The 23,216-nt window shown below is 40.1% G+C and overlaps 1 protein-coding gene across 1 annotated transcript in view; it reads left to right on the top strand.

The window, feature by feature from the left end:
* The window catches only part of LANCL3 (LanC like 3), a 37,281-nt gene extending 16,132 nt beyond the window's left edge, over positions 1-21,149 (top strand). Inside the window, exons 2-5 of the mRNA XM_027636275.1 lie at positions 10,185-10,308; positions 11,283-11,480; positions 12,803-13,010; positions 14,100-21,149. Coding sequence (XP_027492076.1) covers positions 10,185-10,308; positions 11,283-11,480; positions 12,803-13,010; positions 14,100-14,259 — 690 coding nt within the window. The 3' untranslated portion in view covers positions 14,260-21,149. The remainder of the gene's footprint in view (positions 1-10,184; positions 10,309-11,282; positions 11,481-12,802; positions 13,011-14,099) is intronic.
* The last annotated feature ends 2,067 nt before the right edge of the window (positions 21,150-23,216 follow it).

The following is a 23,216-nucleotide window of genomic DNA, read 5'->3' as shown; positions in this document are numbered from 1 at the left end:
GCATGAGGAACATAAAAGGACTGGATGATGATGACAGATAAGGAATGTAGTATATCTTTAACGTAAAGAGGAAAAAAATATAAGGCTGCTCAATAATGTATAGAATGAAGTCTCTGTCTTCTGGATTTCAAATGGCCCTGGCATATTCTGTGAGTTGCTGCCTGTCAGCAATGGCTAAATAAAACACCAAGGATGCCAAAAAAAAGGAGGAAGAAATAAAGTTATGATACCCAGCAACACACTTCATATGTAAAATTAAATGGATGTACAGTTGTTTACATTGTAATATTTGATTAGCTGAAAAGTGATAAAATGTTTTTGACAGGTGTGCTCCAGGCCAAATCCTGTAGTCCTGACAGAAAAAAATTCCCCCTGGAAAACAGTTCACAGCTGCATCTGTGAACCATGACCTACTATAACTGCTTGAAAGGCAAATGAATTCCTGTTAAACTGAATATTGAGCAAGATCAGACACAATTTGATCCACTACAGTTTGCTGGTGGGTATATAAACTGCAACCTTTTATTTTACTGCTATTTTAGTTCTTCAAATTTCTTCATTTTATTTTAATTCTTCAAACAGTGTGTTTGCAGGAGCAAAGAAGATTCACAGCAAGAGTGTAAAGCTCTACCTCAACACAAACTATAGACCAATATTTGGAATTCTCTCCTCAGGGAAATGGTGCCTCATACCTCAACTGAAATTTTTAGTCTCTTTCATTTAGATATAGAAGACAACGTATTGCCTGGCTCATCACAGGAGACAGTCTTCATGAGAATATTTGTTGACATGAAGCACAATTCTTTCAGAGTGCCAGGGAGAATTGCTTATAAATGCAGCTTTATTCAATAGAGGCATAGAGCGTGCACGTCCTTGGAAAAAAGTGATTAAAACCCCCAAATACTTCCATTGTGTGTAAGTCATACACTCCACATTGGTTTGGAGCAAAGAATGCCAATGCCTGTGCTGGTCAGTTCTCTCCCAACTGACTAAACTGAGAGCAGGATCAGTCCTTGAACAGTTAGATATTCGCTCAGCTGTATCTGTTAGGTTTTTCTACTCAGCTTCTGCAAGCAAGGTCAGCATTTTACTTTGTCAGGTACGCCATGTTCTTGTGTTCTCAGCCTTTAAAGGCCTCATCAGACACAGTTGTTATCAGCCCTGTGGTGTTACTGGGAATAACAAGAATTTACAGGAATAATTACATGGCATAGAAACCTTAACCAAGTCGTAAAACTTACAGCACTTCTTATATAATACTTACCAGGAGTAACAACCCTCTCTCCCCTCCCTTTCCCGTTCAGGTCAATGACCCATTCAGGTCAATGAGGATTTTGATATTAAAAGCCATATTAATCATCTAATAGGTGAAATGACTTTGACAAATTGAAAAGAAAAAAAAAAGCTGCATGAGACTAAAAAGGCTCTTTTCCATCACTCTGAGTGATTAAGATGATGGTGTTACTTAAGATGAATTGAACGATGAGCATCCTTGGAGATATTCTCAAGGAACCAGCAATCAATCTTTCTCTGTCCCCATCCTGTACTTCTTATTTATTGTATTACATAGTTGCTTTCAGTGTAATCTCTCAGTTTTATTTTTCTTTTCTTGGCAATCTCAGATGAACAACATAAACACTGTTTCTGAAACAAGTGAAGCTTTAATGTTATATACAGTTGCACCATGAGAATGGCACTTACAATAAAATGAAAAATAGAGGAAAGGTGATGTGACCATACAGGTTCTGTGCAGTAATTTGGTCAGGGAGATACCTCAGTGAAGGGGGCAGTAGAAAAACTTTTAATCATCCAAATATACTGTATATAAACCACTAAGTTGTTTTCTCCAGCCCAGTACCACAATGAATTTGGGTGTAGACCATTCTCTTCAGACATAACCTGCTAACACAGCCTATAGGGCACAGGAGCTCTTCACCTCTCTCTCTTCCTCTCTCTTTACCCCCTTTCCCTCTCTCCCAAGGCCAGTTAGGCCACTCTGTCTCTGTTTTGTGCCACCTTTTGCCATGTAACATCCAGCTGGCTGTTCCCAACTCAGACAAGAAATACCAGCCAGCCACCAAGGACATCATAACCACCAGGAGACATCACTACAGCAGTAAAGTTTTGTTAATTGTGAAGTGATACACAGTGTTCTTGTCCCTTTGTCTTTCTTAACCAAACATCAGTTTAAAGGAACTTCACAGGTTTCTCATAGAAAACAAGATAAAGTTTCTCAGAGCTTAAATTTTGGAGATGTGTCAGAGATGTCCTTGTTTCCTCTTACCACTTGCAACAGTGCTTTCAAGTACCTGATTTCACTCCTGTATTGAGTGGTACCTTCAAAGTTAACTGTGTCTTCACAAACTTGGCAGCTGTACAAGTCATAATCTTAAGAAGTTCTAGCATGAACATTTCTTGTTGCACATTTGTACTCCTCAGAAGTAAATGCATTACATTTTATTCGATCAGTGCCCTGTCTGATGCTGAGTGCTCTCTTTTATGGATGAAGCAAAAGAATGAAGGAATGGAAATGTCCAGTTCTTTCTGGAAACCTCCAGGACATCTTAAAATATGACTTACCAGCTTATTTTGGTTTCTAGATCCAGTTACCATTTTCATTTGTAGAACTCTAAGCCTAGGTCAGCTTCCCTTTGAACAATGTTAGCCTTTACTTACTGAACTGAGATCAAGTTCTGCCCATCTCATGCTGACCTGTGTACAGACACTAATAAGTTCATTTTCCCAAGAAGCAGCCTGCCTAAGTTTCTAGCAGCAAACAGTGGTGTCCAATTAAACTAGACTTGCATCATGTTTTATTTTAGACTACAGGCACTGCCATGGTTCCTGCAGTGTTTGGGGTCAGTCATTCATGGTTACAGTGTTTTTATCTTTTGCAAAGGCTGTATAATAAATCTCATTTCCTGTTGTTCTGGAGCTGGGAGAATGGATAATACTCCTTATCCCTCTGCATATGTTGCATACATCAACCAATTCAAGCACCAGGACAGCTTTGCTACAAGAAATGTCTGTGGAACAGATGAAGGTGTGGATTCACTTCCAATAAACCAGCAGACCTGCTGTTATAGGGAAGTAAGATGATCCAATATACACAGGCAGAGCAGATGTTCCTTGCTTAGTAGTGTAAAAAATGGGATGGGATCCTGAGGCAGCACAGCTACAGCACACTGGGCTGCCTATTACCCAAACAAGAGTGCAAGACGCCCAGCTTGGAAGATGTTTATCATCATAATGGAGAATTGTCAGGGACAGGTTTCTAGAGTGCAGGAGGATAGATCTCCCCTCAGGAACTGACAGCTCCTCACTGCAGTTTTGGCATCAGTTATTGCAGGACTCGTATACTGATGTACATTCTGACTGGGACTAAGCAGAGTCAGAGGTTTTCCCACTGATGACTTCTACATGAATAATCTTCCTCCTACCTGTGAGGGGAGAATAGATGGAAGGAAAGCAGTAGCCATGCAGTACTAATCTCCCACTTGCAGCTCTCATAAGCTGCTCCAGACCCTGGTGGAGGAGTGGTTGACACAAGGGAGCTCCAAACAAGGATTTGGATCACAGAAAGATGATCACTGATCACCCAGTTCCCAGGGTCTTTGTCCCCACAATTGCTCAGCCATGCACTGGGAGGATGGTGAAGAATAATAATAATAAAGAAAAAAAGAATTTTATGTGCCTGTTGAAAAACGTTAGGGTAGAATTCTGTAAGAAGAAGCCTCTCCAAGCAGTGTCGGGATTGTTTCTCAGTTAATTTGCAAATCTTTTACTGTTTTTAAACATGCTTTTCAATTCATGCTCTTGAATTTGGGTGCAATTCTAGGGAGAGATGCTTGAAATTAAATTGTTGGCTCTCTGTGGCAACTCTAACCCTCTACTAGGCAGTAGAGAACACGCAGCTGGGGTGAAGACAGCTGCCATTCGAAAGCCTCAATGCAGGAGTGCATCCCAGGGTACCTCACTTCTTCTTCTGTGATAGGACTTGTCCTCCTGAGAAATTCCCTGCTGTCTTTGCTGTTGACCAGACACCTTTGGCTGAACAGGACCGAAGCTCTTAATACGCAGCCTGATACCTCCTCAGTCGTGGTGGTTATCAGAACTGCTCTGAAATCCTTCCTGCTTCAATTCTCCAGCAGCAGAGAGCAGGGGGGTTGTGATTCCCTGCTTTATGATAGAGATGGGGATTTCTTGTTTCCTTCCCAAGACCTAGGAGAACCACTGCAATAGAACTGCATATCCAGCCAGACCCTGGTGCATTAGAGTGAAAGATTTTGGGGCCTGAGCATAACTAGTAGAAACGTTTCCCTCTCTCTTCATTGACCCAGGATAGGGGGAACCTGAAGAAAGGTTGAGTCTTTTTGTGCATCCTCCCACTCCATACACCCTCTCTCTCCCTTGCCCCTGTCTCTGCATTGTAATTTGTCCTAAGATACAAACATCAAGTGAGAATTGTCATAAGGTAAGGATACTATGTGAGAATTGCAGGAGGAACTGGCCAGATGCTCACAAAATGAGTGCATTCCAGAGATGTGGGAGCTGTGATGATGGTACTTGGCTTTGGTCCTGCAAAACTGTATAAAATGCTGCTGGAGGTTGGACCAACTGGGCACTCCTGCAATTCCCACCTGCAATTCCGACCTGGTGTTCTTATGATAGGACAAATCAAAATGTCCATCAGAGGCAATCACAAGAGGGAGTGTATGTGTATGTGTGGGGAGATACACCAAAGACCTGACTATTGTTGCTGTCACAAAAGGCCAATTGCTGGTTTTGCTTTGAAACTCTCCAGTCGAAGGTGACACACACAGGGATTAGAGATGCCCAGTGCATTGGACCAACTGTGTAGCAGCACCAGCTGCTCTCAAACAACCTCCTGTCTACAGTAACAGTTCTGCTCCATCCTTTTCCATAACACTTCACATTCCCCTTCTGAAGGACAAGTTTAACAGCAGAATGTTATGGGTTTAATGAGACCTGTGGAAATTTTTTACACTATTAGCATTAACAGAAGTTCTGCATTGTCTTCTTTACCAGTAATCTGATTCATCAGGAATAAAAGCAGCCTTAAGTTTCTGATTGGACTCATGATTAGTGACCCACAAAACAAGAGAGTAATAACTGACATTGATGTTTTCATGCCTGAGGCAAAGGGCAAGCCCCACCCCCCCCCCCCCCCCCAAATTTACATGTTAGAAACAAGCAATACCAGTGGGATCCAGAGGGAAGTCTGATTTACTCAAGATTGCAGTCAAGTAGCATTCTCCAGTGAGCTGGCAGAGTAATACTAGTAGTTGTCCTGAGTCTACACACAGTCATGTAGTTTTGTTAATATGAGGAAAAAAACTGGCCATGACACTGCATGGAAAGATCCCTGAACAATCCCAGCCCCTGTCTTTGGCAGAAAAAGATGAAGCTTAAGGAGTGAACTTAAACATCACACAGTGCAGTAAGGTATCACTAAATTATCAAGTTGGCTCCATCATCCTTCTGCTTGAGTCAGCTGTCCTGCTGAACACAAACATATATATCTTTTTTTTTTTTTCCAGAATTTTTGGTTCTTATAACTAATTCACAGGCTCCCTCTGCTGGGCTACCAGCATAGGAGGCTGATGGCAAAACTCATGTTACTTGCAGATTGACCCATTTTCTTCAGGTTATTTTGACACTTTGTGCAGCATCAGAAAAAGTATTTGATCAAATTCATCTAAATGGCTTTTTGGAAGTGTGACAGAGAGGTTTGATGTGTTAGGTGCATATTAGAGTGTTTTTACATGCAGAGAGGAAGGTTTTTTCCACAATAATGTAAGTGTAGCTGTTACCTCCTAAAAGTATATGTGCATCTATCAAAATGATGCTTGGCTTCAGTAATGCTTTCAGTTACATACAGGAAAGAGCTCTAAGAAAATAAATACAGCTCTTTTAAGAGAATTAGAAGCTTACAGTCATCAAGTATACTCAGTACATTGCGCAGTTCTATGTAGTGGTGGTTTTCAAAAGGCAAAGCATGAGCCAAGGGGGGCTTGTACAAGGAATGATGAAGTGCTGAAAATGTTACAGTAATCAGAAGCAAAGAAGAGCTAGTCCTGTTTTTTACTTCCTACTTCTCAAGGTCAAGATTTGTGTCTACAATCAAAACACATATTTAGAGCTGGGCATTGTCAAAACTGATACATCACAAAATCTCTCCTAGTAGATTGAAAGGAATTGTGAAATCATTCTCTTCTAACTAAACAATCTCAGGTTGAGAAAGACTTCTAACAACAAAAAAGGATGGATGGTGTTCTGTGATTACTGTAGACATAGCACTTCCTTGCTGGCTTTTAACAGGGATTTACTGAATGAAGTATCTGTCTCAAATAACTCACAAAACTGTGGAATGCCTTAATGGGAAAAGGCATATTGCCTGCAGTGGCACAAGAGAAAAATGGAGAGACTTTAAAAACAATCACAGTGGCTTTTTTACTGTAGGTCGGGCTCCTAGGCACAGACAGTAGTACAAATACTAAGTATTACAGTGCTTCCTAAGTGTTGTACTTAAAGTAAAAGGTATATGGGAATGTAGCTGTCGCCTGTGTGAGCAAACCAGTTATTTACAGCACACAGAATCAGTGGGCAATGATATAAAACAGAAAATAAAGAACTCCACCAACCTACTGATACAGAAATTGCAGGGGAAACGTGGAATGCCTGTATTCCAAACTTCAATCTACTGAGGAGACTAAAATGAACATTTCTAACATCAATTGAGACAAAATCACCAGTTTTGACTAAAGTGGACAGACCACCTATACTTAACCTGGAAAAGGAACATGTATAATTTATATGTGTTTGTTAAATAGCTGAAAGCTTAAGAAGGCAGGTGTGACAGGAGAAGGGGGAATGCCTTAAACTAAAAGAAGACAGCTTTAGACTGGCTATTAGGAAGAAGTTCTTTACTGTGAGGCACTGAAACAGGTCGTGGTGGAGAAGTTCACATCCCTGGAAGTGTTCAAGATCAGGCTGGATGGGGCTTTGACCAGCCTGGTCTAGTGGAAGGTGTCCCTGCCCATGGTGGGCAGTTGGAACTAGATGGTCTTTAATGTGCCTTCCATCCCAAACCGTTCTGTAATTCTATGATAGGACAGGTTGTGATATCTTTAAAAGTAAAAAAATAGTTGGCTGAAGTTTTAAAGCACCAGCAATATATCTCTTAGCGTCAGTAGTCTTTTGGCTAAGTACTGATAGGATGAAGAATAATTTTACCTATGCTTATGCTAAATGACATTCAAGAAGTTTCTCAAAAGATGTGTCTATCTCAAGCATGACTTTTTTTCTACGTAGCATATTCTCATATTGGCTTTATTCTTCATCAAAGCATCTGACAGCTCCAGAGGACGTGATATCAATATGCAATTTATATCCTCAAAGCCTTGAGGATGATCAGTCTATTTCTTTTCTGTTCCTAATTAAACATATTGCTTCCATAATTCCCAGGGGCAAGGAGGCATTGTGACTACACTGAAATGAAAATGAACTCTGTAGAACCACAGCTACATCATCGGTGGTTATGATTAATGTATTCTGTGATTGTTGTTTTGGTCATAAGATTTAGCAGTTTTATTAAAGATACTGTAAGGGAGCATATAGAGACAAGTCACAATTTTCTTTTCTTGAAAGAAATACGAGAAGGTTTTAAGACAGAATTGGTTGAAGTAAAATATAGCAAGTCAGGGGAGATCTTAAGTGTGATTTCTGATTATTCAGACTTTGCCAGGCCAGTAATAATTATGGTTAAGTGAGGGTTTCTGTTCCAGCCAACCATTTCTTAGAATAAGAAGCAAATACAAATCCTTCTTATTTAAGTATTTTGGGAAACAGGCAGCAGCCCTACAATGATTGTGAATTGAGGCTCTTGTTAAGAGATAATTTTGTAATTAGCAAAAAATAAGGTTGTTTTCCAGATACACACGTAATTTTCTTTGCCATTTTCTTTGGTAATGTAGAAGTGGATCAGGTGGGTTGATTTCTATCATCCATTCTAATCACGATTCTAAATATCATTTTTCATCTGGCTTTGCATGTGGGCTGCTTTTGCATTCTGTAAAAGAGGTGATATTCATTAGCATATTTCATTATGCCAGATAAAAGGGTATACTATGTATACACTTAAGTATTCATACTACTTAAGTGCTTGACTTTTTACACTTGCTTTATATTAAAAAACGGTGAACTGATCCTTCTTTATGCAGCATTGTGGAAGGCTGGATTTGGGTAGAAGTTTGTATGCATTTAAAATACACAACCAGCATTTTAAAATAGACATTAATTCCACTTAAAAATTAAATGTGGGGAACATAAAAATAAGCTTAGCAAAATATGGTCTGTATTGAAAGGTAGCTGTTAATATTAAGTAAAGGGGTTACTATGCAGGGAAAATGAACTAAGATTTTTCTATCCAGTGTGCCTTTGCCTTCCAGGATTACCATTAGTGGACTTTATCCTTCACATTTATTTCTAAGGGGTTACCTTACTAATGGTTTTACAAGGAAGGTATGGAGTCTGGAGGAATAGGTCGCAAACTGGCAGATATTAAAATGAAAGCTCTGGAGAGAATTCAGTGTGTCTTCTTATTCCTCTGCTCTCCTAATTTGCTTAGGATTTAAACTGTTTCTTTAAATTCTGTGAAGCTAAAATGATTCATTTAAAAATGACTGAAAATGAGTGAAGTCTCCAGATGTTAATGGCTTATTTACTTCTACTGCAGCAACATTAAAGAACACTAATGAAGATCAGAAGTAGGTTGTTCTCCAGGGTATAAATATCATAGTCATTTGGAGCAGCTGTAATAAAATCCCTTGTTATCAGGGAGCAAGGTGAGACAGACAAATAAAATATTTCAGCCGTTAGTTTTCAGACAAGTTTTAGGTGACATTAATTTTCTGTAGCATCTTTTACGTGCCAAATGAGAGAACATAGTTTATAACATATGTTGCCTCCATACTTAATGCTATCAGTATTTTTTAAACTTTTTATCTGAAGAAGTAAATGAAAATCCTATGATAATACAAATTATAGCAAACCCAAATGAGTTCAGAAACATTTCAAAGACATCACCTTGATATCCCCGTTAGTTTTAGGGTTACCATTTATCTTGTCAAGACTATTTGTGCAGCCTTTTTCTATTTTTTTTCCTGTCTCACTTTGCCTTTTTTCTTTCTCAGTTCTCTTTTCATAATTTGAAATATATTTCTTTAAAATACTGCTGCCATACAGGCTTTCCCCTAAAGCCAAAACAGTACTTCAATCAAGGTGTTGGTTAGTAAAGTGCAGGTGGGGCTGACACAGAGGAAATTGCCGAAGATTGCAGTGAATTGCATATAAATAGAGTCGTAGTTAAAACCTGTAAAACTGATCCTTCACTGAATGCTTTAGGTCAGTAACTTGGAAAAGTTCATGTCTGGTGAAATATATGATTTATCAGTCTTACTTTTGACACCACTAAGAGTAAGGCATTAGTCATTTCTTAGGACTGCAATGAAGGCAGCGTTGCCCTGTTCACGATGATAAAGTCCCATAAGCATAGCTAACCTATCTTCATAGAACATGCACTTCATTTTTCACAGCATCTTCTTGAGGTAAGAAAGCCTGATTTTTTTACTAAGATGTTTCTGAACCCACACACATAATAGTGATTTTCAATAAAATCTGGTACCCTCCTCTTTGCTTCCTCTTTTTTTATCTTGTCTGTAGAAAAATCTGTCTAGCCTGGTGTGTCCTAATAAAGCCTGTAACACAACTTCTCTAGTCTTTTCCTTTGTCTTATCCTAGCTTCTCTTCCTCCAGTCTGGAGGCTGCTGTTCTGCAGCTTGCCTCCTGCTTGCTGTCAAGTCCTAGACGCTGGATCTTTAGGAAGGAAAAGCTCTTAGTGGGCCTCTTTTCACCTCATCTCTTCAGCTAAATGTTTGGCATTCCCTTCCTGAGACGGGATGAAACTCTGTTTTTGAGAATCATTATGTAAATTGACTATGTTATGTAAGGAACTTTTAATAATGATGTACATTACAGCATGCTCATAAGATTAAAGGCAGTACTTTGTCTTGTGTATCAGCAAAAAAGCAGAGTCCTGAAAAATGTCTTAAAAAATTAAATTATTATAATAGACTTGATGTTTGTTTGATGTTTTTGTTTAGGTGCTGACCCCAGCACAAATAAAATCAATTTGCCTGGCCATACTCGAATCAGGAAAACAGTATGCAGTGAAGAAGAGGAAACCATTCCCACTCATGTATTCCTACTACGGGACAGAGTATCTTGGTGAGTAAAACACACCAACAGCTTTGACAGTGATGCTGTGTGTAGATGCTGAGCTAGTAGGCACTTCAGAAATAAAATACATAAAATCTACAGTGTGAGATTTCTCCTGACCCAGTTGGGACCATCCAACCTCCTAAAACTGCTAAGAGGGGTGAAGAGCTGGAGGGAAGGACTGATGCTGCCGAGCACTGGGGAACACAAGAGGTGCCTGTGCTGCACCAGGGGAGCAGCAGGGAGCAGCTTCATTCCTCTCTTCTTCTTCCTGCCCTGGTAAATCTGCCTTGCCAGACAGAGGCAGCGAGAGGTGCCCATGTCTGTGTGGAGCAGGTTACCCGAGGGAACAGTCAGGGATGTTTTTGTAAGCTACTGTTGCTGAGCGATTTGGGCCGTAGCAGTGCAACTCAGACATGTGGTCAGGTCCTACACAGTGAGAGCAGCTTTAGCTGCAGCTCATCTGAAGCAGTGGGGAAAGGCCATTGAGCAGCTCCCTGGCAAGGTCCTCAAGGTACAATATGCAGAAAGTGTGGGATTGATTTGCATATATTAGCGAGTTCTCTGGCAGGCAACCAGCAGGAGAAGTCACTGAGTTGTGTGTGTGCCACAGACCCTGGCAGGTACAGACAGTTCTTGCACTGAAATTTAGGTTTTAGCTGACTGATACTGTCAGTCGGGAACTGAGAATACCCATTTATGGCCCAGCTTCAATTTGAATTTCAGTTCAGGTTCAGTTTAACTTCATGCACTGAGTTTCAGTCATATCCTAGTGAGAGCAGAAAAAATTCATATATATTTTTGCTAAGCTGGAGGAATTGGAAATGACAGAAGTAGTAAAATATCTTTTATTCTAAATACTGTTGTAACATGCATAAAGAAGATGAAGGAGCTATGTGCTTGACAAAGAAATCAATCCCAAGGGAAAGTTGCCTTGTGGTGGAGGTAGGACCCTCTAATTTGATTGTTTCTGTACTTTACAGGTGCAGCTCATGGGCTTTCGTCAATCCTTCAGATGTTGCTCTCCTACTATGAGTACCTGCAGCCAGCAGATCAGGAGCTTGTGTGGCAGAGTGTGGATTTCCTTATGGACCAGGAACAGAACAGCAACTGGCCTCCTGAGCTGGGGGAGACGATCGAGCGGGAGAATGAGCTCGTGCACTGGTGTCATGGAGCTCCAGGTTCTTTTTTGCCATTGATGCTTTGAATAGCCAGATGCTGATCACATTGCTTTTTCACGTTAGGTGATTCTATGTAGAAGATAATCTCAGGTTAAATTTGACTGGTTTTGACCTTTTAGGAGATGCAGGAAAACTATCTAGACTTCTTCTTCCAGTTCAGAGTGTTTTATTTATTGCTGAAGCAGCTGGAACAAGAGGTATATTTTCTGCCTTAAAAGCATAGGTGATCACAGCTGAAAGAGTTCTGGTGATCCTGTTTTCTGCTTTTGCTCCCATTCGTAAGACCTCAAAGACTGGTACAGCTGAGTCAAAAGACAGCATATGGCTGGAAAGAAAAATGGTACGTGAAAGAACACAGATACAGACACATCCGTGAGTTTGGTGAAGGACTTGAGAATACCTCTTTTTTTCCCTGTCAGAATCAAAGTTTAAACTGCACTTGTTACATGGATAACGCATAATTTGACCGAAGTATTTTCATGTGAAGTATAGTTTGTACTAGCAAGAGGCATTTTTTTCTGAAAGTAATGCATATAAAACTGCTTTTCAGAAAAAAAAAAAATCAATCCTTAGTTTGGGTTCATGAGGTGAGGCTGATGTCTGTCAGCAATTTTGGCAAGTAGTGCTGCATATTGAAAATGCTGCTTTACCTCCAGGCAGAATTTTATTGCTAACGAGTGATATTGTCTTGATAACAATGGCACTCTAATGAAGTGGAGTAAAAACAGCTTCTGCCTACCAAACTTTATTATGATTAATTTATTTAAATCCCCTCTAAAAATAAGCCAAATAGCTCTTATTTTTTTTTTTTTTCAGTATGCATAGCTGTGTATAACTAGAATAAAGCAGTATGGGCCCCAGTGGGGAAAAAAGTGCGTTTCTTTTTCTCATCTAGTAAAAAAAATTATCTGTTGCCAATGTAAGAAATTATCTTGCCCATCCTTCTGTTTCTGTCAGTGTAAGTAGGTGAGGTGAATGGGGATTTGGAAATAGCAGAAGACAGTGCTAAGAGTTTACTGTTTTAAAGGCAAAAATGTGACTGCTGTTTTAAAGTGATAAAAGTTTGGGAATCTTAGAGTAAACCCTGAAATTCAATGATATATTGAAAATATTGTCACAGGGACTGGGTAAGTACATCTTGCCATATGCTTTTTTATCATACCAGATACTCCTCCCTCCACATTTAGCATACAGAGGTAACGTTGACATGTGCAGAGCATGAGACTGCAGTTTTTTAGTGTATTAACCTTTATTTTCTCAAGTGTTCTATGAAACCCTTGGCGTCCTTACTACAGAAGATAATCTCACTGCTCTTTTCCTAGGCATTGCATACCTGTTTGCCAAAGCTTACCTGGTTTCCAAGAAGCCTCAATATCTGGACACTTGTATCCGCTGTGGAGAGCTGACTTGGCAGAAAGGCCTGTTGAAGAAGGGCCCTGGAATATGCCACGGAGTGGCTGGTAGTGCTTATGTGTTCCTGCTGCTCTATAGGCTCACTGGAAACTCAAAATACATATACAGGGCACAAAGGTTAGCATTCCTGTCTTCTGGATGTAGGGTAATACTGGAAAGTTTCAGGAACATTTATAGAGCAGCTCTGTCTGTGATCACCACTCGGTGGTAACATGAGCAGTGAGTTGCAATGAGCTGTGGGGCAGGAGCTCTGCAGTCCTGCTTCCAAGCTGCCTGTGGTGGGAGAAGCATCAGGTTCTCCCAGGCTGCCTCCCTCCCTCCCTCCCTGCCCGAGATCCTGTGCTCTTTCAGAGGGAACTGGGCTGGATGTGGAGGGATGATGTGCAACCAGGTATCATCCTGATGCGAGTTCAGAAATCAGCCAAGTTGTGTACCTGAGTCCAGCAGCAGAGTAAAACATGATTTGTTACATTTTTCTCAGAGCATTTAATGCTATTTCTTTCTACTAGAAGTGGGAAAATAAATATAGGACATGATTTGCTGTTATTTTACAGGTTTTTAATTTATCCTTCCCACCTTTAGCCAGTTTGACATTGTGCTGTTCAGTTTAGCTAGTGGAGTTAATTCCATTTTCTACAGATGCAAGCATGTATGATCCAGTGAAAATTCTGTCACAGTGCTGCAACTAGCTTTAATTATACATCTGTAACTTAAATGCATATGTTTAAAAACATAGAATTCAATGTTTGTTATTGTTTCCCTTACAGCATAGGACAGTGAGGGAAAGTGGTATAAAAATTAGGGTGATTTATTTTCAACCACTTGCTTTGAAGTGAGAACCTTTTATTTGTGTAGTTACTTCAGCATGACAGAATTTGTTGCATCAGTGTGAAACCTTGCTTGCATCCTAAAGGTTATTAAAAAGTACTTGTTTAATGATATGTCTTACAGAAATCAGAAAAAATTTACAGCTCTTAAACAAGCAAAATGCACATACAGATTGCAAAGGTTTATCTCTTCAAAATCTAATGGACCTCAATTTCTTGTGGAAGTTGGATAGTGTAGAAGTTACAGATAAGGTTAAATAATGATCATTCTATTTTTTTAATGGCTGAATGTTATTAAAATGATGCTTTGAAACAATAGGTAAGTAGACAGAGTGAGATATCAAATAATAACAAACTCTTTTTTTTTTCTCTCTCTTAGATTTGCAGAGTTCTTATTTACAGAAGAATTTAAGGCTGGTTCCCGGGCACTAGAAAGTGTATATAGTCTGTATGAAGGTTTTTCAGGAACTGTGTGTTTCCTGACTGACTTGCTGCAACCCAACCAAGCCGAGTTTCCTCTCTTCAGTGTCTTTGTCTAAAGACTGACACCCTCCAGGGCCACATCCCGGTGGCGATGGGGGAGGGCACCTGCAGTTTCACTTTTTTTGTCAAGACAGGCTATTTACAAAACGAGCCAGTGGTACCACTAATGCTAGCCTTAATGTAGCTGGGAGTCAGGTGAAAAAGAAAACACACTGGGGCTTTAGGAGGGAAGTGTGTGGTCACCAAAAATGGGTCAGTGAAAAAAAAAGGGGGGTGGGGGGAAGTGATTGAATCTGATGGGGTAGATATTTAGCTATAATAAGAAGCATAATCTAATCATTTAAGTGGGAGAGAAAGGGGCATTATCATACTTTTAATTTGGCAGTTACACAGGAGAAAAAAAAAAGTCAAACTAGAGTTGCAGGGACACGCAAAGAAGAAACAGTGATGCACTCAGTAGGTTTTAAAAAGAGTCTTGCAAAGACAATTCATGAAGCAATGCACTTACTGGGGAAGGTGTTGTAGACATTTCACTACACTGCACAAAGGCAAAATCTGGGACTTCTTTACTTCAACCACATCTGCTAGTTTTAGTAACACGTATTAGGAATACCTGTATCTTGGAGCTCTTTCCTCTTCATGTGCATGTAATGACAGTTCTGTAGATAGCTGTGTGTTCGGGCTGCAGTTTCACAGTTTGTTTCAGCAAGTGGGGTCTCGTGTGTAAATGAGCACTGAATTTGACCCTTCCTTTCAGAGCTCAGTCTGTGACAAGGAGCTGGTCTCCTTGCTGACTTATTGTAACCCTGTCACTTGTCAGTAATTTCCTGGTCACTGGGAAGGTGGGTGGAGCTGTGGAGAAGACTTGGTTAAAAAGGTTCTGTAGCAAAGATACAGCAGGCAGATGCTTTCTTCATGATACAGCATTGCTAGATAAGTATTGTTCAGTGACACAAAAGCTTCCTTTAAAAATTACTTATAGCAGCATTTCTGAACAGTAACATACATATTTCAAACAATGGAAAAACCTGTTTTCCTTGATGAATTATTCACTATAAACCCTGCAAACTGAATGCAAACCTTGGATGACATACTGATCTTAAGAAAAACCTGGTAACAAATTCAAAATTGCTTCTTTTCCTAGTAAACAAAATAGTGTATATGCCCAAACGATTTTTAGCTATATAAATAAATGGGTTGCTCAATACTAGTTGCACTAGCACTTAAGGTTGCAATTATATGCTGTTTTATATGTATTATAGATGTGACATGGTTCTTGAAAGCTAAAGAAACCATTGACGTAGATTTGTACTAAAAATATAAAAACAATATCTGTAGTTAATATATATTTACTATTTATTCATTTATTTTTATTTATATGGGAATATTGTAACACAATTATCTGTAAAGACAAATTGGAAAGACCAGTATGTCAGAAACGGAAGTTATAGAAAAAAAGCAGATGTACATGCACTGCCAAACAATGCAGTCTCTCTTCCTGCATTCTCAGCTGGAGGAGATTACAATTTCTTTATTTTTAATGCCTAATGGATTAAAGTTCCCATTTCATTTCAGTGGGCTTTGATCAGGCTATAAGTTGGAGCAGGGTCTTGAAATCCCTCCACATTTTAATGTAATAATCCCATTCCTGTTCTTGCCACTGTAATTTTAATGAGATGGGTTGCATGACTATGAGCTGCAGATAAGGATTTCTGTTATTTTGTCTTGCCCTGTGCAGCTCTAATTAATTACTTAATAATAGAAATAACCATATTTCATTAGTGAATAAAGCAATGCAGTTCTGTATCAGTTTGTCAAGAATTTAGGTATCTTTTAGCAAATGCAAATGTTACAAATCAAGATACATTTGCTATGTGTTTATTATTTGTGGGTTAAAAGGTCTTCTAAGAAAGCCATAAATGTCACTTAGTTGATTACTCTGAGCAGTGAGATGTGTGCACATGGAAGGATGAATTCCACAGGGAGGTGTACATGTGAGGCTGAATCAAAAAGTCGGTGGAGATGTGTGTGAGCTCTGCCCAGCAATGTTGAAATGCTCCTGTTAGATCAGAGCAAAGTCAATTATCAGTAAAGATCCCATCTCCATTAGGATGTTTATCTAGTTGCTTCCTGTAATGCATGTGGCTCATATATTTCATAACTGGAATCTTTTTAAACAAATGTCTAAGGAAGGTAAAACTTGGTGTATCCACTTTCGCAATGTGATCTAAAACTTTTCAATCTCAATTTTTGTTGTAGGGTAATGTCACTCAGCTGAAGCAAGTGAGTAACAACATTTGTGCCACAGCATTTAAATAGCTACTATAACTGTGTTCTGTCTTACACTAAACCAGAGAAATAGGTTTTGCTGTGATCTGGACTGAAACTTTTGCAATCCTTCATTTATTGCTAAGTCTTTTATTTAGAGATACAAACATAAACCAAAAGCGTCTAGTGTTTTGATAACTACACCTTAAAAAAACCCTAAACAACTCCAAACTTAAGCCTTAACAGAATCTACACGTATCAGAATAGTAATCATGAACTTTTAACTTTGTCCCAGTGCCTACTTTTTAATTATCAGTGGGCCACAACATTTAATTGTTTCCAGTTAGTTATCTCTCAGGAGATGCTTGAGAATGAAAACCATTGCCAAAACCTCAATAAATCTAGAGCATGATGAATCAGTAACTTAGATTCTGACCAAGTTACAAGTGCTAATACCATAACATATACCACATGTGTTAAAATTTACCATAATAGCAGTAGACAAAATCACTCTGTTTTATTATACTTTACTTCCAATGGTCAAGTTTGCATTTATCTTTAAATGTGATTCTTCATAAATGGCAGGAAATAAATCAAGAACTCAGTGTCAGTTTTCTAGTGGTTTTTCCTCTGTGTCCCTTTGTAGAATTAATTCCTTCCAAATTACATTCAGAGGAGACTGATCTGCTCTTTGTGTTCAACAGCACCCGCAAAACAGATCTTTCTCCACAGCTGTTCTCCATATATGAAGCCATGTGTTTGGCTTCATTTGATACTAATCTCCTGACAAAGAAAATAGTTACTTGAGTAAGAGTTAGTCCATTCAACAATAAAAAAAACCCATGTAACTGCCCAATTTTTGAAATCTAGGTCCCAAACATCTTTCTGCAGGTTATGCGACTTGGTCACTGACTTTAGCAAGGGCAGCACACAAATATCCAGTGTCATGGTTTGCATCTAGTAAAAATTTTGGAACATGATTATTCATCTCTTTCATCAGACATGGCAGTTTGATCTCATTCTTAGAGCTTTGTGGCTTTTCTTACCTGACCTGGCTGGGTTAAGGTGGCTACTAGATGTGCTGCAGTCACAGCTTCTGAACACAGTGTAAATACACCCAGGGCTCTTCCAAAAATCCCAGTTATTAAATGAGCAGGGGTTTTTTTTCATCTTTTCCCTCCTCTTTATTGCCTATCTTGATTTTATTCTTTGTACTATATATGCTGTTACATACATGCTGTTGCAACCTTTATTTGTTGCTTTTAAGACAATGACAGGAAAGTAACCTGAGCAGAACCATCGGCACTTTTCGGTGTAATAAAAAGTAAGGTTCTTTGTGTTCCCTTCTTCCTGCTTGGAGAAATCAATCATGCAACCTTTGCTAGACATTCTCCATGAGCTGCTGTCTCCTCCTGCTCCTGAGTTGGGCCCCAATAGACTGAAAAAGTGTATGATTCTGCCATGGTGCTGTGACAAAGGACTGTGTTACTGGAAACTCGAGGGGCCTCTTTCGAAGTGTAAAACACAAGTAACTACGTCATGTTTGCACATTAGTTTCTTGACTGTGTTTAGTTTCTAAAGTGTAGGCAATAGGAATTTAAGTGATATAATAGTATTTCTGGTTATGGTGTTAAAGCAAAGAGGATGCATTGTGTGGGTATTGATGCTTATTTGTGATGTGCCTGTGTTTGTGTGGTGCTGTTTGTGATTAAAGCTGTAGATTACACATCAGTTTAATGACTTTCATGTTCATGACTTTTGGTCTGTCACCCATAGATTACTGTCAGGGAATAATTTTGAGAGAAACTAGATTGGTAATGTCCAGATGTATTGATTTCAGGATTCATAGAACCAGACTCAATAAGTTTTATCAACAATACAGTTCTAACAAATATATCTTCATTTTTACCTGCTACTCACAACTTCTCATCATAACAACATGTTCATTTTGTGCCACTGCTTTCAGTGCTTTCAATATCTGCTTTGTTTGCATCATTGTTGCCTTTGGTTTCCCTGCCTTTCTTTCCCAACCTATGAATAACTAGAGAAGGCTGAAGAAGCAGCCCAGGTCTTTTGTTCTTGAAAATAAGATTGATTTTGCTTAAGCAGGGTATTCCACTAACTTGCCTTACATTATTTTATGCTTCCAGGTGGTCTCTTCTCACTGGCTCTGCCATTTCCCACTTGCTAAGGAAAAGTCATTATACTGTGTAATGACTGTCACTGATGTTTTACATCATGGAGCATGGTCACTTCTCTAGTATCTCAATTCTATTAAGACAATCAAAACCAAGTGAAATGGCTTAACATTCCAAAATTCACCTTTAATTAGTTCTGGGAAATACACATAAACAAATACAAGTAAAGTGGTCACCCTTATTGCTACTCTGTCAGATTAATGGCATTTTGATGTTGTGATGCTAATTATATATGGGCATGTAAACAATATCAGAATACTGATATTTTTTAAAATATTGTGAAAAAAATTGAGATATAGGTATCTGGTGTATTCAGCAGCATACAGGGGCAATCTGTGCAAATGGAAACTTTGATAAGCAATCAGCTTTTTGTACTTACATAGTTATCTGCATATACAGTTACAACATCTGCCAACATATTGCATGTTTTATGCCAACAGTGACCTATTTTAGTGTGTGCATGCATTTTGAGAATGTACCCTTGTTCTTTGGATCTCTGAGGTCTGCCAAGTAAATCTCAGGTGCAGTAATCTTCTCCTGTATACCTTGAATATTCTCTGGCATGAGTGTGTATTCTAATTTGTAGGAAGATTAGTATATCAGGAATAAGAATTGCCCTATAGATTTTTTTAAAGAGTAATCTTGATGTGGAGAACTACACTGATGAGCAATTGCTGGTCAGCAGCTCAGCCTGGACATTTCAGTTTATATAATTATGTCCTGGACAAAGTAGTAAGCAGCAGAAAGCTAAATTGAAAAGAAATAAGAAAATGAAAGAAAATGACCAAAAATCACACTACTAGGGGAGCAACATACTTCAAAGCCATAAGCCAAAAACACTCAGGGCCCACAGAAAACAATACAGCAGTTTAGGGATGTGAATAGGCATTTTCCTAGAAAATAGCACAGTGTGCTTCACTGCACAGGTAGTGGTACAGCATCCACTGTGCAGGTTTCAGCTGCCTTGAACAGCACTTCATTGCCATTATAGCAAAGTCATCATATGCTGAAAAAGTTTGCCTGTGAAGGAGTTGCCTGTAGCTGAACCTACTGCCTGCTGGAACAGAAGTGATGTACACTATTGATGCTGAGGCAGTTTAAAAAAAAAATACATTCAAGAAGCCAACAAGCTCCAACTTTTCAACCTGCCTTTGAATTACTAAACCTCCTGACTAATTTGTATTGTCACCATTGGTCCTGTACCCTTTATATTTAAAATTCTATATCATGCTCTTGAAAAAACTCACAGTTTTTATATAGCAATCTGCTTGAAAATATGTAAGGCCATGTTTATTGTTGATACTTAGAAGGTTGTATTTTGGAAAGCCCCTTGACTTTGTTCATTGCATGAGTCAATGAGACGGTGGAGGCATTTAGGTCAAGTACAGCAATATCAACTGGAATGGCAGCAAAATAAATAAAACCTCATTTTGCCAAGTGGTATAATGATATTTGAATAAAAGATACTTTACAGTGCAGTGATATTCAGTGACAGCACTGCATGGCTATATGTGCATACTCCAGAGAAAATGTTATAAAGAAGTCCTGAAGTCAATTATATTTTATAGGGAATAGAAAACCAATCCTAATCAAGCCTATATTTCTACTTCAGATAGAAGAGAAAGGCTGTCTGACCAGAAATTTAATTCTGCTCTGTCTTCATTACCATGACCACACATGAGAGAAGAAAGATTTCCTCTAACAGTGGTCTGATTTTGCCACTGGTTCAGCCTCCTGCACTCATTTTAAGGGCCTGACATGCCACCTTCTGATGTCAGTGATGAACCTCCACTTGATTCCAGGCGTGCATGGTAGGTCCACATATGTGAAACAGGGGCAAAACTATTATTCCAGACCCCAAGCCTACAAACTTTCCTTCACACATGAGTCCCATGGAATTAGTAAGGCTTGTCTGTACAGTATGAGGAAAGCACAGATGTTTGCATATGCAGGGCCCTATTTGATAGCAGTTTTATACACATTTTCTCTCAGTATCTCTGCAATATACATGAACGCCGATACCAATGAAAAATACAGGGAACTTAAATGGCATTATTTCATGTCTAGTTTGTGTTGGTGACACTTGATTATTCAGTATATTCCAGCGTGTGATATTCATTCCTTGAGTACGTGCCACACCCTAGGTTGGTTTCTCAGTGTTACAGCCATTCACAGCCATGATGTGGTACAGGCCCATAGAATCAAGACTGATTTGATTCTTTAGATATGCACCTTATTGTTTAAAAGCAGGACCCCTGTCCTGCTTTTCTAATATTTTAAACACTGTGATCTTTCAGAATGTGTTTATTGTATTAGTTTTGTATTGTAGATTATGATAGAAACTAGATTTTATAGCTTTTTAAAAGCAGTGATAATATTAAGCTTCCTAGTGGCAGAACAAACTCTGTGTATATCCGTATTATGAATATTAAAGCTGTGATTATATTTTGCCTTAAATAAAAGTCCAACCTTGAACAGTATGATTTTGTGTCGGATTGATTATTTCTGTACTTATCTTTCATAATGCTGGCAACTTTTCAGAAGAGTCATGACTCAGGGCTCCAAAAGCTTTTCAGTGGTACTATGTAAAATAAATCATCTTAGAATTAGATAAATTATCCAGGCTGCACATAGTGCTTGGGTAAAACTACCTCATGGTAGTTTCCCATGAGACAAAGCAGGTTGCTTTTGGCCTGTAGATTAAATTTTTTCACTTAGGTGTTTATTTTCAACCTGCTTAAATCTCAGTTTTCACGACCTCTTCTCTTTCCAGAAAGATCCCTCCACTCCCAGTGAAGGATGCTAGAGCATTACATTCACCTAGGCCTACCCATAACAAAGTTTCCATCTTTGCCATCATGAGCTTGAATTCAACTAGAGCTCAGCAATGGGACTCCAGATTTCCCAGAGCAGCAGTTCAAGAAATGGCATTTTTTAAAATTCTGGTGACAAACTAAGTTGCATTAAAGAATAGTAGCAGACATGCAGAAGTAGCTATTAGCATTATCCCATTAATAGGCTAATAGCTCCACATCCTGCCTTCCTGTTGTGCTCCTGCTAGGTCCCAGATCTCTTTTGTTAACCTCCATGTGCCAAGTCTGCAATTACCTGGGAACAGGCAAGGAGAAACAAGATCTATCAGGGCAGGCATCAGAACCAGCTGAGCGTGAACAAAGTGCCTGCACCAAGAGGCAGAGAGAAATGGCAGTGACTGGAGACCCCTCCTGTGCAGGATAGAGGCACCATCTGCCAACCTGACCTGGTACCTCAGCAGTTTTGTTTCTTGCCAGGTGCTCAGATTCAGGATCTGAGAGATGGAGAGACTGCAAAGGCTCATCTTTCCCTCAGGCTGTTGCCTTGTGCCACTTGTCCATGCAGGCATCAGTGACACAGGCAGGGTGACATTTCCAGAAGGACCGCAGAGCTCTGGTGAGCAAGGGAGGAAGGATCCTGCTGGTGAATGGGAAAGGCTCAGGGACACTGGGCAAGTGCTACGGGCTGGTGTCACAGCATGTGCTTAGTGTTCTGTGACCTCAGGAACCTTTGCAGGAAAAGGGCTGGGAAGCAAGGGTGAGACCCACCTGACAAAGTGCTAAAAGGGCACCTCTGCCACTGCCTCACTGCCCTGCTGAGGGGGCTCTGAGCTGGGTACAGCAGAGGAGTCTCTAGGGTGCTCACAGCTCCCTCTCCGCCTTTTGTTTCTTTGGTTTTTTGTTGTCGTTGTATTTATTTATTTAATTTTTTATCAGCTGTCTCTCAGCCTTTTTTGTTGCACAGGGTTATTTTTTTTCCAGGTACAGGACTTTGCCCTTGCCTCCTTTCTTCAGTATACTTATTCAATCACCCTCTGTAACTACCTGAAATGAAGTTGTACCCAGGTGGGGGGGCGGCCTCTTCTCCCAGGCAGCCAGCAATAGGATGAGAGGACATAGTCTTAAGCTACACCAGGGGAGATTTAGGTTGGACATTAGGAGGAATTTCTTCACAGAAAGGATGGTTAGACATTGGAATGGGCTTCCCATGGAGGTGGTGGAATCACTGTCCCTGGAGGCGTTTAAGGAAAGACTGGACGTGCCACTCAGTGCCAAGTTGACAAGGTGGTGTTCGGTCATACCTTGGACTCCATGACCTCAGAGGTCTTTTCCAGCCTAATTGATTCTGTGAGTCTGTGATCCCTCCAGCCTGACCAAGCGCCCTGGGAAGCACCCGCTCCCCTCTCCCCGCCCCGACCGATCCCCCTCAGTTCAGCGCTGGATCTTGGGGCCGAAGAAGCCGTGATGAGGGGGTGCTCCCCACGAAGGAGCCGCCATGAGGGGGTGCTCCCCACGCACCGCTGGAGAACCTTTCTCGCTTTACAGCCCAGCTCGGGCCGAGCCCCGGCAGCGCCGGCCGCTGTGGCCGGAGCGGCGGCGGAGGCCGCGGTCCGGCGCTGAGGGCGGCGGTGAGGGCGGCGGCGGCTCCCCCTGGCGGGCTCGGCGCGGCACCGCACCCACCGCACCGCGCCTCAGCTGGGCGGGCCGGGCGGGCCGGGCTGGGGCGGCGGCGGC

The sequence above is a fragment of the Corapipo altera genome, unplaced genomic scaffold, assembly GCF_003945725.1.
Source record: "Corapipo altera isolate COAL_440 unplaced genomic scaffold, ASM394572v1 0, whole genome shotgun sequence".
NCBI classification, from domain to species: domain Eukaryota; kingdom Metazoa; phylum Chordata; class Aves; order Passeriformes; family Pipridae; genus Corapipo; species Corapipo altera.
The sequence above is the reverse complement of the archived record's forward strand: the minus strand, read 5'-3'. Positions and strand labels throughout refer to the sequence as shown.